The sequence below is a fragment of the Lepisosteus platostomus genome, chromosome 18, assembly GCF_059453375.1.
Source record: "Lepisosteus platostomus isolate fLepPlt1 chromosome 18, fLepPlt1.hap1, whole genome shotgun sequence".
Classification (NCBI taxonomy): Eukaryota; Metazoa; Chordata; class Actinopteri; order Semionotiformes; family Lepisosteidae; genus Lepisosteus; species Lepisosteus platostomus.
In genome coordinates this window covers 3,599,375-3,616,082 of record NC_142628.1, presented here as the reverse complement: position 1 = coordinate 3,616,082, position 16,708 = coordinate 3,599,375, and the positions used below count along the sequence as shown (strand labels likewise).

General features: G+C 39.0%; 1 protein-coding gene across 4 annotated transcripts in view; it reads right to left on the bottom strand.

Annotated features, from left to right (window-relative positions):
- The window catches only part of ldlrad3 (low density lipoprotein receptor class A domain containing 3), a 78,449-nt gene continuing 61,741 nt past the window's right edge, over positions 1 to 16,708 (bottom strand). For 3 of the 4 annotated variants that reach the window (XM_088611685.1, XM_088611686.1, XM_088611684.1), the window contains exons 5-6: positions 10,028 to 10,376; positions 1 to 8,277 (exon numbers count right to left, since the gene is read on the bottom strand). In XM_088611685.1, coding sequence (XP_088467811.1) covers positions 8,103 to 8,277; positions 10,028 to 10,376 — 524 coding nt within the window. In that variant the 3' untranslated portion in view covers positions 1 to 8,102. The remainder of the gene's footprint in view (positions 8,278 to 10,027; positions 10,377 to 16,708) is intronic. The other variant, XR_015928196.1, reaches the window with a different exon arrangement.

Here is a 16,708-nt window from a genome sequence, read left to right as displayed (position 1 = left end):
TTAGGGGTGAAATCATTTATATTACTTTACATTTATACATTTCTTAGAAAACAATAAAAAGCATATCAGTAACATAATACAGAACTCCATAATACAGGAGTCTATACGAAAGAAAGCAGTTGGATACCAAGTGGACAACATCAGGGGGCTGTTTCACAAAGCATGATTGATCTGTAAAGTTAGGAAACATGGACAAAAGGCTGGATTTTCGATTTCAAGAAGCAAGATGGAATTGTATCTGGTTAAGCAACTACAGCAACAGATCCTCTATTCTTAATCTGCTCAGGGGGAGGTTAAGTCAAACTTATCCTGTCTGAAGGCTCAGAGCTCAACTCACATTTCTTCAGGGATCCAGTTGACATCAGAGCCTTGCAGAGAATGAAAGTTTGGAGATCTCCAAAACCCCTTACAGGCTGCTGATCATTTTTATTTGAAAGATACCGTTTCAGCAAACAGTATACTTTATATTCATGTAGGTAGCCGCGTCAGCTTGTGTAGGCTGCAAAGAAACAAGTAAAGGTTTATTCCAAAGGAAACACAATGTTTCGACTGTGGAGTCTTCTTCGGTTGTGAGCCTAAATGTTGTGTTTCCTTTCTTCTCTTTTCAGCATGGAATAAACCTTTACTCTTTACTTTATATTCATGATCTCTTAAGGCCATACATTGTTAATACAGCTTGTCATAGCTCAGCATTAAAAGAAACTCAAACTCCACTTTTAGGACTGAGATTCATTGTGACTGGTGTATTTTTTTTTGTGACTGTGTTGGTGACTTAGAGAATTTCAGTAAAGCAGTGTGTCGTGCAATTAGGAAAGTGGTATTTGCACTAGAACAGTTTTTGTGTGCATTCATGTTATTTCCTGGCCATACCATCAAACAGAGGTCTGATGAAATAGCTGGTAATATTCTCATACGTAATTCTATTCATTGTAAATATAGCTTCTGTTCCCTGTAGCTGTGTACTGTGATCTAAACATTTCTTGCAGCATTTCCTAATATATTTGGTACTCTGGACTGCATAAACATTCCTCATTAAAGCCCACACAGGGCCCAATGTTGAATTAAATTCGCAGCATCAATGTACGGTTAAAAAATTAAATTCTAGTCTAAAAAATATTAACCTTAATTGCACAAAAGACAATAAAAATATCAATAATTTCCATCAGTTTTTAATCGTGCGTGCCAGCAATGGGTGTTACCTAGATGCTACCTAAATAATATAGTTTCCATCATCCCACTGTTTGCTGTGTGATGCACGGTGTCACATCAGCCACATGGACATGACTCTGTCTGCGGGTGACGTCACTGTCGCATGTGCTGTGCTGCCTGACATTGCCACCTGTAGGAAGGAGAGTTCCTGCCCCACCTTTGCACTCTGGTGACCTTCTTCCCATTCACCAGTGTGGCAGAGCTGAGCCAGGCATCATGGCTGAGCACCATTCTAGTGAAACAGTGTCCACTTTTTTTAAGGAAATTTAATTTACTGTAGGGTACATTGTTTTCAAATTATAATTTGGTCACATTTTTACCCGGATAAGACTTTCTGCAGTTTGGGAGGGAAAAGCATCACCTATACAACCTGATTTAGTCCAGAAGAATGTTGGGGAAAAAGACAATATCTCAGTAAAGGATTTGTCTTGTATAAAATATATTCCATCTTGATGACCCTTCACACCCTTTGTTTAATGAGCTCCAACTACTCCCCTCAGAACCCAGATACAGATTTCCCAATTTAAAAACCTACAGGTTCATGTTCTCTTTTATGCTGCTCAGCAGTTGATTCTCTTGCTCGTGTTTATATGTATTGATTGTTTGTGTATTTTGCTTTATATTGTCTGCGCTGTAAAACAAATTGTCCCTTGGGGATAATGGAGCCACTTTCTCTAAAGGAATATATTCTTTATTGTGCTGAAGAGATTTGCTCCCCCTCAAGTCTAACTTTCTTCTTGTTGGCTAAAATAAGGAAACATTTTCAGTCGGAGGATTGCACTACACTGTATGTTACACTAGCACTTTGAATTTAGTCTTGACCCACCCCCAGATCCTCCCATCGGGGTTCAGCTATTGTGATGTTACTGCTGCATAAAAACAACATTGTACAGCTGCACAATGGTTTAATGAGGAGTTCCTCTTCAACGCTATAACAATGTAAGCTGAGTAATGCCAATACATGTGTGCTTGCACAGAATGTAAGCTGAGTAATGCCAATACATGTGTGCTTGCACAACATTTATAATTTTGTCTTAGCTTGAGATATTTCACTTCCACATTCAACTTATAGGCAATTCTTCACCAGGTGTCTTCTCTGGCTTTTGCAGCAGCTACAGTATAGCTCCTCGCTATTGCAACAGATTTTATCCTCAGTGTTTGATAGAGCTGTAATTCAAGGTCACTGGATTAAGAGGCATGTTCTTTCCCTGTGGTTTTGGTGGTGCAGATGAGGAATGCGATGGTCGCCCCTTCTTGCTTACTGAAGTGTGGTGTGAATGCAGTTAGTCAGATTGTTTAAGCCTGAATCACTTTAAGCAGATAACATAAACCAGAGTTTGCCTTTGTGAAACCAGAGCAATCCTGAAGTCACTTATTGGCTAACTTGAGAAAATCCTGAATTATTTAAACCTGCTTCATGAAACAGCCCCCAGCAGGTTTTAAAAAGTTCATGATGTGAAAACAAACTGTACAGTCAGTAGATTTACAAAAAGCTATAAAAGGGACACACATTATTATAGCTGTTCCTCTTCACCTGAGAATAATTTTCCAGTTTGATGTACAGTGTGAATTAGAATGGAAACATATCTCATTTAGACTATTTGCTGTGCTCCTGTGTTTACCCTGAATTTAATCTCAGTTAAACACGGAATGAAAGATTTCTGGCCCCAACAGCTACAGAATGAAGGCTTGAAGCTGATCTTTTAAAGAAACCCTGCATAAATATTAATCTTTGGATTGTGAGTTTTCTGAAGGCTTGATGCCTAGTAGCAGAATGATTAATGGCCCATTAAATAATTCCGAAGGAACTGGTAGAGCATTTTAACAGAAATACATAGAACTGTTACAAACATGATTGCTTAATACAGTACCTCATCTTTTTGTCTCAAATTTCTAAACATGCAGTTGTCGTGTGTCATATACTGCAATATTTTTAGTTTAAAAGGTGTCTTCAGGATTACAGCTGTCAATATGAATATATATCAGTAATTGAAACTCTTATCCTCCCACACATATTAATTGATCAGAAGCACAGGGTAAACAACAGAACCATTGACTTGTGTGAGCAGCCTGATGTATGCAAGCACTGCAATGAAGGAGTGTTTAATTGACTCGTTACGGATGTTTGATACACAGAATCTGATCTGTTGAGATGCAATATCGAACAGAAAATTTTACTATTTTAAAAGACCAAACAAGAACCTACAGTTCAGCTATATGTATGGTTCATATAAATACCCCCTAGGATGCCACATTGAAACTGAGATGAAGAACTGCTTTTGAAGGTGAAACAAAACTTCAAGAACCACCTGATTCTGTGAGATGTGAAACTGTTCGGCCTCTCTGGGTCCACATATGTGGGCAGTGATTCCATTAGACATTAGTGGATGACAGAAGTTTGATATAGTTAATATGCCAGTGAGAGATACCTTTCCCTTAACAGAAAGCCGAAACTCCAGCATTGCTGTTTCCACTGAATTAATGATTAGACCAAGTGGAACAGACTGAAGTCAGCATTAAAGAGTCTTAACATAACATTTTTAAATGAAAGATTACATTTTTCATTTTTACACACCAGTTTGAAAATGCTGTTTATCTTGGCTTTGCATTGTTCCCTTGTGATACCTTATGTATGGATATGCATATGGTGATTATGTTGTTCAGGAAAATAATTTTAATATTCCAAAAACAGTTACTATTTATTGATGGAAGGCTGGGGTATCTCATGACAAGACCAGGTGAGAAACCCAGTTAACCCTCATTCATATAAACCCAGTGGTACTCAAACAGACTAACAGGCTAGGGATTTGATCACATTAATCAGCGTGAAACATCTGTCTTCCTACATGGTTCAAAGTAAAATTTCTGTTCTACCAATTCCTACTTACAGAACCAGTATGTGTTTGAAGCAAAGGTGAATAGTTTAGCAAGTGTACAGTGTCATCTACGGTAAGTTAAATCAGACAGACTAGAAAAACAGAAGAAAAATGAAAAATAAACAAAAAAGAAACTTCAAATCCTTCAAACATTTTTTTCATTAAATAATACTATTTACACAGCTATACAGACTCCAGGCTGAGCAGAGCAGAAATGACTGCTGTCAAACAGTAAGGTTCCCAGCATGATCCCGATGACTCAGCCTTAATACACAGCTGAGTCTTCAGAGCTGAGTGATTCTCTTGATTGAAACTGTAGTGATGGCGTTAAAGGTCCTCTCCCATCTTTTGAGCACACCAGTGGAAGTGCCAGGCAGAAAAATGTTCTTCCATGGAATATCATCCCCCTGGCCTTGTCTATAAAGATTCTTGCTTAAGATTAATTTTACTAAAGAGGATCACAGGCTGTAACTTTACAAGAAACATTTCAAAATAAAATTTAATTTAAGGATTTCAATTCTCATCAGAGACTTTTTGGGTGAGCTGCATAACTTAGGAACTTAGGAACCTGATAAAAACTTTTTAACTGCAAAGTGAAATTCCCTTTTCATTATTTGAAATGTATGCCTCATTTTCAGTACTGATAATGGGGAAGCATTTTCTGACAATTTGAATCATATAACTTTCCACTGCATAAGTAGTTGACTTGCTGATTGCTTAAAGTGTAGCAGTACATGCTACAGTAAGCTATGCATTCACTCCAGAATATCATTCAGATGAACTTTATAAGAGGCATCCACAGATGAATAATGATAAGGTTTATGTGAGCAAACATTGACAGCCTTTAATATAAGATAATATCACGTGTACCCCAACTTGCTCTCCATGAGACACACGGACAAGGGGAGAAGCTTGGGGTCAGAGCGCAGGGTCAGCCATTTATACGGCGCCCCTGGAGCAGTTGGGGTTGAGGGCCTCGCTCAGGGGCCCAGTGGAGTAGGATTCCTCTGCCAGCTGTGGGATTTGAACCGGCAACCTTCCAGCCACAGGCGCAGATCCTGAGCCACAGAGCCACCGCTCCGCCCTTATTGGGATAATAAGGGATGTCCCTTATTAGAAGCCCATAGCTTTCTTTATATCACAACAAATGCATCACTGATCACCAGTTATCCCACTTAAAAGGTGCTGAGAGGTTCAGGGAGTCAGAATATCACATGAAGCTCTTCTATCTTTTTTTCCTAAAACCAACATGCAGACACAGCACATATCAGGTTCTACTAGATAGATACAGTCCATTACTACTCTAGCACAATTTTTACATCTAGATGTGCATACTATCACTAATGAATTCACTTGCATTACACATACTGTTTTGAAACATTGTCAGTTTCAATTTAAAATCTGATTTACTTGGATTCCACGAAATTGTCAGTGGTTTCCAGATATAATAAAAAATGCAATATTAAAGAGCATTTCTAGATTAAGAAGATAAACAATCTTATAGTGAGATTCTCTTTGGTGCAATATAAGTAAAGGAAAATAAGACGTACAGTAAGTTACACATGTTTTACAGGGGATTTGATCATTAAGGTGGGATCCCACCATGCCACTCTTCGTATCCTAAAATTAGAGCAGTTTGGGAAAGGATGAGAAGACTATGTAAAGTACATTACCAGAGACACAAGTGTAAAACTGTTCTCTTATAAGTCCTTCTGTCCCATGGGACCAGGGCACTTTCTGGATGCAAGTCTACCTGAGACTGTGAAACTCTCAATCACAAAGAAAAACTCACAAGTGTCGCCCCACAAGGTGTAAGGATACATTTTAGAAGCCTCGATACTATACAGTATGTAAGATGGTAACATCTAATTTAAAGATCCTTATAATAGTTATTCAAATAAGACTTTGTGAATGTGGTGTAAAACTATGCCTGGACCTTGTTATCATGTAAAAGGAGTCACTTCTCCTTTTTTGGTGTAATCATTATAACATTTTCTACATTGAATATCAGACTGCAATTCACAAAATTTTACTTTCTACTTGAGAATTAATTTACACAACTGAACTAAAAATAATTAAAAAGGCAAACAAAACAAAAAGGAGCTATCTATATCAATGGTCACTTGAAAACCTATGGAGACAGTTTCCATTTATGAATGACTGGTGCAGCATAGCAAGTGTTGTATGGATGCATTCTTAATATTTTACAAATGTGTGCACTTTAAATGAAGGGAAGACGACAGTTAATCAGCAGTTTAGAGGATCACTTAATGCTCTAATGGAAAATCACTCCACTCACTGCAAATCGGTTCAGCTGGTGTAGTATGAAACAACATAAATAGCCAGTAAATCTCTCTGAGGAAAACTCAAAAGAAAATAACTTGTTCTCAGTGCAGCAAATTAATGGATTGTTGATACAGCAGGGGGTAGCAATGACTAACCTTGCTTCTGTGTCTTCCCTCTGGCCCCCCAGGGCAGGAGAACAAATTGTGACTGATTGTTTATTGTTCTTCAGCTCGCATAAGGCCTGATAAATACTTCAAACCCCGCTGCCATCAGGAAATGCCAAATGCCCTTTTTTAATTATGACTTTCTATTTTCTGAAGCCCTTTACTGGTTTTGGAATTCCAGATTGGGAGGTAAATTGGGATTTTCATTTGTTTGAGAGCTTCTTCAGTGGTGCTCAAGAAACTGCAGCTCTGCTGTGGGTTGCAACAGCCTGTCAACTCCAAAGAGACGCACACATTTATTATAAGGAAACGCAAGACGTCACAATTTTAACACTTGCCAGTGTACCACATCCTGACCTAAATCTAGCTGTATCTTGCTTTTAAAATATTCACTTAATCAATTGAAATTGGGTAGAGAAATACAATATACTGAGAGGCAAAAAAACATGACAAATGCTGTTTGTGAGTTCTAATACTCATTTGTTACATTTGTGCCTCTCACAAATATAGGAAAATATTTTATTAACATATTCAAATATTGAAAATGCTATTTTTTGACAAAAACAAATTGTCTTACTGCACTTTTGTCAATATGTCAATGAGCCCCACAATCAAATTTTAATAAAAAAGAATACATCTTTAAAATATATTTCTTTATATGTGGAAAAATACTTCAATATTTTCAGGCATATGTAATGTTACTATATATACATATTTTTCAATGATGTGTTTTACCACCATGCTTTGTGTGAAGTGGTAAGGTGAGTTTCTGGACTGCATGAAACATGGAAAGACTGTATTATATTACATATTACACAGTGATTTTGGAAAGCACAAATACAAACAAAAAGTGCTGGAGGTGGAGTTCAATATAAATACCATTCTCTAAAACTGATAGTTAAAATGTTTAGAACATATGGTACCTGTTAGAAATCTGTAGAAAGACCATTTAGGACATTTAAAATGAGTATTTGTTCAGCTCGAACAACTATCTTAAGTCAATATGGCAGATATGTTATTACAATTTTCACTTGTGACCAGTCTTTCAGCCATTGTCTGATCCCCTAAAGGAACCTCAGAGACCCAGTCAGACATTTAAGTGTGAAGCTATGAGGTGGTTGAGGTTGTTGTTATGTGGAGCCAGCTGGATGTATTGAGAAACAACTCCAAAGAGATGACCTGCAAGGCACAAGTGCAGCTGGACTAGCTGGACTAGAATTTACCTTCCGTCTGAATCCTTGATTAAGGCCAATGTTTTTCAAATTTAGTTCATCTAGCTTCCTTTTTGGAAAATAAATAAATCCTGGTCCAATGCTGAGCGATGATTTTGAACGCTCGTTTTGCACAGATCGTAGTCCATGTGGGTGAGAGGGAGAGACTAGGCTGCAGCCAAATGCTACCAGGTATCTCATCTCGTGGGCAGAGGATGAGAAGTGCTCTGCTGTTGGGGGGGTCCGCAGAGTTGAGAGTACAGCTGTCCAACTTGTCTGAATGTTCTCAGGCACCATGGTGGAGAGCTGGAAGTGCTTTTCTGCTGCTGGACTGCCCCCTGTATGCTCCTCTGTGGCTACAGCCGCGGCTCTGACCTGTCCTGTGAGCCAGTCTCTCCGCCCTCGGCTCCAGGGGTCCCCGGGGTGTAGGTGCTGCCTCTCCTGGGCTGGTAGGGGGGCAAGTCGCCAGGGGATAACTCTTCAGTGTCAGGGGGGTAAGGCGGAGGTGGGAGATCAAACCACGGAGGTCGGCTGTGAAGTGAATGCAGAAACAAAATAAAAAAAACATATTTATATGGGAGTCAACCAGAAAGTAATGGCCATTTTATTCCTGGTCGAAACTGTATTTGATGACTGATTATAATTGAGCTCTGTCCCCTGATTATTTGAAAACTCTGTAACAAGAACAGAGAACGTTAGATCCTACAGCAATGAAAGTTTCAGTGTTTTTCTTTTGGGAATGACTTTTTATAAATATGAAGAAATTATTTTCAGGGTGACCCCTGTAAATATTTAGCCAGTTGTCTAGTTGAAGTTATTAATGATTTCACCCTTTCCTTCTTGACTAGTTGTTAAAGTTACCTTTGATATTTGATTGTTGTTTTTAATATGCAGACAGTCCATAGGAAAGAGCAACTTATATTAGAATGAAAGTTAAACAGGATATATAACTAAAACATAATTTCAAAATCTTTGTGGCATTTCTAATAAGAGGTTTTTCCTTTTTCAGAATGCATGTAACCTGCAACACAGCAAAACAAATGATTGGTACACTAACAGCAGAAAAAAAAACTCCTCTCTACTGCAGCAGTGGCAACACAGATGGCATGATTTTAGTGTTAGATACCATTTCCAAGCTGCAGTGCATATGCAACTAAAGATGGAACATTCAGAGATAAATAAACAACCTATATATTATCTTATTTTTTCCTGAAAGTAATTTTCCTAAAGTTACTTTTATAGCATTACACTTCACATTTTAATTTTTAAATCAAATGGTATCATAATTTCTCCAAATTTTAAATGACCAATTGTGTCTTTCCATATCGGTTTACAGCAGCGATTCCTGGGCCAATGAGAGTGCAGACTAGCTCCTCTGATCTACCCACCCATCAAGCCCTTTTGGCATGCTGCATGAGCTGCAGCAAAGATGTGGACAGCCCTGACCCTCAACCTAAGAAGGTTCAGGGGTTTGTCTCCTCATGTGAGAGGAAGTAGTCAAAATACATAATACAGCCTGAGGTGGGTCTGCAGGACAGCATGATTGAAAGGCAGATTCGCACATCTGTGTGAAGCACTGCATAATAATTTCAGTAACATCTAATGCAACACACGTGTCAGCTATCGATCTTCTTGGAGCTGTGAAGGGTTGAGTGCGGCATGCTGAACAGAACCGTAGTATACTGCAGTAGGCTTTCCATTGACGTGAATTTTGATGCACATTTTGACGCATATTCTAGATATCTGTTTTGTATAGTTGGCTAGTGAGGGTATGCACAAATTTGAATTCACAACCTTTTGGTTGGATTCATCTTTACCAGTTAAGCCACTCAGGAATCTTTCTTCAAAGATAATTTTCAGTGAAAGATCTTTGTTTTTTAGATGCTGGGCCTCCATGAAACCTAATAATAATATAATTACGGTCAAATGGCACGTGCTAAAGATAAGACAATATTTCATGTCACTGAAGTTGGTTTTTGTTTGTCACTCAACATATTTAATGACCACTTGTAGTCTTAATGGCTCATCCGAAGCATGGTATATCCTACATCATAGTGCCATGGTCAGCATGCAGGGGGCTTGGGACTGGAAATTCTTCTCCAGAGGAAAGAGTGCTGGTCTATCATCACCACTTAAAGCAGCACCTGTTGTTTTCTTGTAACTTACCCATCCCAGCACTGACCACTCCCTGCCTTGGTTAGCTTCCAAGATCTAACAAGATCAGGTTTGAATGTGGCAATACTGCTGTTTATACACACGACCCTTGGATCATGGCGAATACCTTAGGTCCAGGACAGCCTGAGAGTACGATGGCGGTGAGTCCACAGCTGCACTGCGGGGATACAGGGCTCCGGAGAGCAGTTGGATGCCGCGGCTGGAGCTGTAGGAAGCGGAGGCCTGGTGCCTGTCCAGGATGACCAGCCGGGACAACAGCAAGGGCTGGTGCAGGCGCTGCAGGGGCTGCCCAACACGGGGCAGGAGGACACTGCGCTTCCTCTGGTGGTGTAGCACTAGGGCTAGGAGCGCCACCACCAGGACAAAGATGACAGCGCTGCCTATGACTGCATATGTGATACTGGGGTAGTAGCGTAGCCTGTAGTCCAGGGTCACGAAGTCCTGACCCGGGGCCTCTAGAAAAGAAAACACAAGTTGTTTAGAATAACTACATATGACCTTCAATTCTATAAAATTATATACCAAAAATGCATGATGTATAGTATGGAATGTTAATGCTTGTCAGTTTCTTTGTTTTCATATTCCATTACTTCTCTTGCAACGTCACTGTGTTCAAGGATGACAGACAAGTATCTCTCTCAGGCTCTACAAGCTAGTATAATGGATGCTGCTACTAAAGAGTCCTCATTTGGATCATGTCTGCTAACATCCCTCAGGCAACTAGCCTGACTGGAGTTCCTGAAACCTACATATCCAGTAGAACTGATGCTTTGAACATTATTTTGTGAAAATCAACATATTTAGAGATTTATATGGGTAGATGTTCTAGTACCGGGGCAGCACTGTGGCTAGGAGGTTAGACTTGTTGGCTCCCGGAGCTGGGGTACGGGGATTAATTCGGGACCTGTAGTGCTATCCTGGTGGAGTTTGCATGTTCGTCCTGTGTTCCTAGGGGTTTCTTCTGGGTGTTCCGACAGCCCAAAAACATACCGTTAGGTTAACTGGCTTCTGGGAAAATTGGTCCTGGAGTGAGTGTGTGTGTTTATGTCTGTGTGCCCTGTGATGGACTGGCATCAGGGTGTACCCGCCTTGCATCTGTTGATTTTGGGGATAAGCTCCAGCCCCCCACGACCCTGAAGTGAATGAAGTGGTTAGTAAATGCAAGTGCAAAGTTATTAATAGTGGTAATAGGAATAAACAGCATACAAACTGGACTACAATTTCTGTCATGCCCCCCATGAGAATCACGTCAAATTCAAGGATATACAAACATTACCATATAGTACAGTACATCCATTCCAGTATATTACTGATTAACGTTGTTCATCTAGGTGATATTGCTAGCACCACTTTATTGCAACAGATCATTAAAATGATGATGCATAAATGTTTTCGAGTGGAGCATACCGTATAGCACCTCAACAGCAAATTGTGGTATTAACAATTTAAATATACTTATCTAAATAGAGCACAGACTTGTATTAGCTGCTGTGCAACCTTCTATAGAGTACACGATCAACAAAGATATTCCAATTAAAACTTGTTTTAATCTGGCCTCTGTTTTTTTACTGTACGTGGTTATTTGCTTTTAAATACAGTACAATACTGTATGGATATAAGGCCACTACAGTATGTGTATAAATAAAAAATAAAATTATCTGTTTTCTAATTAATATTTATACACAATTACTAATAACTCTGTATACTGTGTGTAATTGTAAAAGGATGATTCTATGAAACGGGAGTGTGATGATATTAATGTTATAGAAAACATAATGTTACAATGACCTGGAAACATTTAGACCTGGTACAATTTAAAAATAGAACAAAAACATTTAAATACCTTTTACTTTAGTTTTCCTTGTATGTCATCAATTTATATATATATTATAAAGCGGGGTAAAAATATATACAAAACAAAGATTTGTAATAATTTTAAATTAACTAAGATCACAATGATATGAGTGAACAAGAAATCATTACTGCACATTCAGTCAATACAGCTGCTTCCCATCTGTTTCTCCAGGACACCAGACTCTCTGACAGAGATATTTAATGGAACGAAGGAACAGTATTGTTTTGAGTAGTTTGTTTCAATTTTTAAGATGACTTCCTCTCAAAAACAAAGCTTTGTACAGGAAGCAGTGACAAATCGTAACCAAGGTTGCCGTTAGTTCTGTTGAGCCATTTCTTTTTCACAAAGGAGGTAAAAGTGGAGCGAGGGGGGAGCTATATTTCTTGTTATTCTTATTGTTCTAGGCTGTACAATACAAATTAGTTTTGTACCAGAGTGTGCAGAAAAATACCAACTGGGAGCTAAAAAAAGAGATTTACACTTGTAGTTACGACAGCCATAGCAACTAATGATTACTCTGTTGTCTACCTGGCCTGTTGAACTGCAAAGTGTAGCCCTTGAAAACCCCCCATTGGCTTTCACCTCCAGTCCCTGTTGCTATGCTTCAGCAGCAGACTCTGCTTCACGAGAGACCAGTCAGCGGGGGGTGACTCGTTTAGGATAAAGGGAACAGGGAGCACCCTGCCAGAGAATAAACGAGGGCCCTGAATTGTTAGTCCGTCAACTCATGCATATTTACAGGCCCATTACAGCCACAGAGGCTAATTACTGTACTGCAAGTAAACCTCAGAAAAGGCTGCCAATTTCATGTAAAACAGGGGACTTCATTATTCTCTGTGTATTATATTAAAAGCAAAAAAACAAAACAAGGAAATGTGTATACATAAAAAAGAACATGTTTTGCAATGTGAAAGACTATGTGTTTTGAAGTCTTTAATTGCTGTTCTTGGGCTGGGCAAAGAAAGAAGCATTTATTTTTCATCCAATTATTTCTTTCTCCTCCCAACTGTCTCAGCAATGCCAGCAATATCTTTTAATCTCGCAACTAAACCTATAATTATTCCTGTCTTGTTTCTTTCTTCTCTTTTTAATCCACTTTAGGGTGCAGGACTGCCTTTCTCTCCTTCAGTTCCAGATTAAAATGGCAGTGATGGATTCTTATTGTCTACATTCTTTCAGTACATGCTGTCAAGATTGAAAGATGTTTCTCTCAATACGTATTCTATACAATATGTTGTATTTGTAAATGTGAGAGTCCTACTGCTGACAGGAACAATATTTTCAAATGAACTACTGTATGTCTCAGACATGATCATCAAAGTGTTTTGCAGTAAAGGCTCAGGAGAAGAGTCCAGTATTTCAGAGTCCAGCAGGGGCACTGTAGTCTAGAGAGCATGGTTCTGTCACACTGGGGCCATTAGCCAACTGCAGTTATGATTCTCAAAGCACTGGCACACAACTGGCTCAGCTTCAGGGGGTCTGAACAGCTTTTAACAAGGCCTGGGTCCAGCTGGGCTCATGTCACTAGCTCACTGTGAATGCCATTCCCCAAGCAGAGAGACAGAAATGACTGAGAGACAGTGACCTATGTGGCTTCCTGGGTGCTTGCTGGCATTATGGTGCTGTCAGTGAGGGATGTGCCTGTCCTTTAATTCTGGACCTCCTGTATGGGGAAGTGTTGTTTGTGACATGTTAAGAGACAAACAATGCAATGGTGCACAAGTTAGAGGAGTCAGCCTTTCTCCATTTTGTGCAGTCCAAGGGACTGTGGCTGCAAGTCAAGACATGAAAAATGCACAACTGACTATTGCTAAATAGGATGTGTGTAACAAATTTGGTGGGCTCTCTTTGGCATGTAGGGCTGTCAGTGAGGGACCTGCATCTCTTCCAATTGGTGTTTAACCTAATGCACAGGGCTGTGGTACCTGTGATTGGTGATTCCACATCTTGTGCATATAAGTAGAGAGTCTAAATTTAAGATGTGAATCTTAATATACACCTTAGACCTCTGCCTGATCAGAATTTAGTTATAAGAGAAATGGGACATCCAAGGCTCAATAATACTGAAAAAAAGAAGAAATTGCTATGAAATGGAGAAAATATTGCTTATTGGTCCCACTTAGGTACCGCTCTGCTTAAAATGATACCTACTGTCAGACATCTTTTTGAATCCTGTTATTTTATAAAAGATAACAATCTCACACTGTGCAAGTTATTGTTCTGTGATTTGCTCTGAAACCAAGGTGTATGCTAAAGTGCTATCCTGGCATCCGCAGGCCTATAACAACATATTACCACACCACAGACAGACAGGCCTGATTATTATACAGACTTTGCTTCAGCAGGAGTATCTACAGCTGTTTCTAGATTATATGGATTTTGATATCATTAACAAGATTAAAATTATATGCACCTGTCCCTCAGTATTGTCATATTCTAAAATTAATTGGTAAAAAGTGCAATACTGTGTTGATGGTCAAACATTTAATACATTTCCAATTATTGTTACTGAGATTTAGTCTTTTTTAAAACACTAACAAATTTCCTCCAGGGTATGATAAAGCTTGAATTGAAAATAAATTGTTGCAGACTTCAATAGATTTACATACACTGCTAATTTTCCTCAAGCTCAATTTTCCATATTAAACCACATTTCATGGATGTGGTTTCTAATTTTTCAGTTCTCTGTCCTCTTAAAGGTTTTAGGTTACTGAAAATGAAGGACACAATTTACTAAAATTTCAATTTTTTTATTGAAAAGGCATTGACAGCAAATATTATTCCCCACTCTGCAGCTAAGCTCTGCCTAACTTTACATTTTATGTCTGCTCGCTAACATCCAACATTGTTTCCATTTCAAGAAAGTCTCTCCATATGGATTTCAAGATTTACAGTAGGAAGACAACAGTTTTTGCTACTACTATATTCTCCAGAGTCCTGTAGTGGTTTTAGTGTAAAGATACCACAAATTTCACAAAAAAAAAGATCAACACAGAAGTCCATCACTTCTCCATATTTCTTCAAGCAATTAGTTGCGTGGACAATAGTTAAGAGATTTCATGAAGCTGAAACAGAGCACCAGAGATGAAGCTAGGATTTGATTCTGATTTTTTGCTCGGCACTGTAAATAAAAATTGCTGTATGGTACTGTATTGCTGGCTTACTGAATTTGTTTTTTGAGACTTTGATAAGCTGCAGTGTGACACAAGTCCTATAATTATGTATTTAATTATAGTTTGGTGTTAAGTGGAGAGATGTTTAACATGTTTTGACAGTGTCTAGATATGGCTAGAGTTTGAAGATGGGTTTCTTTTTCTATGTCCACTATTTTGGACAAGAAAATGTTCTGCTCATACCAGATGCTCTTGTTAAATGGTAACTCCAGTTCTGAATTTTCTCAAGAGAAAAAATGGATGCTGGGGCAGGAATGCTGCAGTGCAGTGCAGTATTTATTACACTGGACTTCAACTTGTGCCCAATTTCACTTCTGTGTTCCTTCCGAAAATCTATGAGATTCAGAGAGGGGTACCACTGGGAGTGAAAGGTGATTTTGTGGGGTGTGGGAAATGTTCTTGTTTTGGTTTGTCATGTTTTGAAACATTTAAATTGATAATAAAGTGTGTTTGGAAAAAAAAGAAAGGGCAGTCCAGGTCCTTCCTGTTAGTTGATCGAAGAAACGGACACTTGTGCTTCGTATTGCAATGGAAAAAAGCTCTGTCCATCTCATAGAAGAGCGTATGTGATAAATCCTTTGCGACTGATGTTTCCTTGGTAAGATAGCAGATGCAGAATGAAGGACAGTACTGTGCTTGCTCAGACATTTGCTTACACGAACAAGCACTACCGAGGAAAAAGAAAACTACTTAACAGTACTTAGTTTTAATTTCCATTTCTGTTCTGATAGAATTTAAAACCATAGTACAAATATTTTTCTTCAGATAGAATAGTTTAGATAAGCTGTCTTATGTCTTATTTATTACAGCAGTGTATTTTTAAATAGTGCGATTTAGCTTACAGTTAGATTTCTCTGGATTGCATAAGCACTTACATTCCATGCCAACTGCATGTTCTCAGATCTGTCTTTCCAAATGAAGACTTTTTGACTTGCAAAGGACTTGGCAGTCAAGATCAAGAAACACTGTAACTTCTCTGTGTTTTTCTGCAAATCATCAAAGCTCAACAGCCTGTAAAACACAAATACTTTGTCAAAGAACTAAACACCCACAACATGCGTGACTCCTGCCTCAGCTCTGCTCTTTCAGTAACCTGCAAGTGTAACGAATACGCCCCTGCGTATAACAGGGATCTCAGCCACCCGGGGTGGGGGAGGTCTCCTTTAGCTCAGCTGGCAAGTTCCCTGTTGCGTGACGCCGGAGACCCGGGTTCGAGCCCAGGCACTGAGGGGCGAACTGGCAGGGCAGGAGTGGCAAGGGCGGGAACCGGTACACAAGCCTTAAAGGACAAACAAATCTCCCCGAGGTCTACTTTCTTCCTCTCTCTGGTTTGTGCTCGCATAACTTAATTTTAATTCAAAACAGAGAAAACACAATCTCCTACCCTCTACCAAGCGAGTGTCAAAATCACAGCCTAACAGATTAAATAATGAGCTCATAATAAAATGAAATGTTGAAACCCCTAATAGTTTGATGGACATTACACCAAACGTTTACCAATATTTATAAAATTTCTCAATATTAATACTTGATAAAGCTTCAAAAGTGGAAAATTCCCCTTTTAGTGGAATATAGCATAGTATGAGTCTTCACTTCTGATGACGGATTTTATGCTCCAGTAGTTAAACATTAAATAAGCACACAGCATCCCCTTACTGGAATTTTGCTTTGGCACTATGCTTGCTGTGCTTGTAGGACATGTAAATGGTTTGCAAATGTGCTGCACAGCCTGTAAGAAAGCTCAGGGCTCATACTGTAC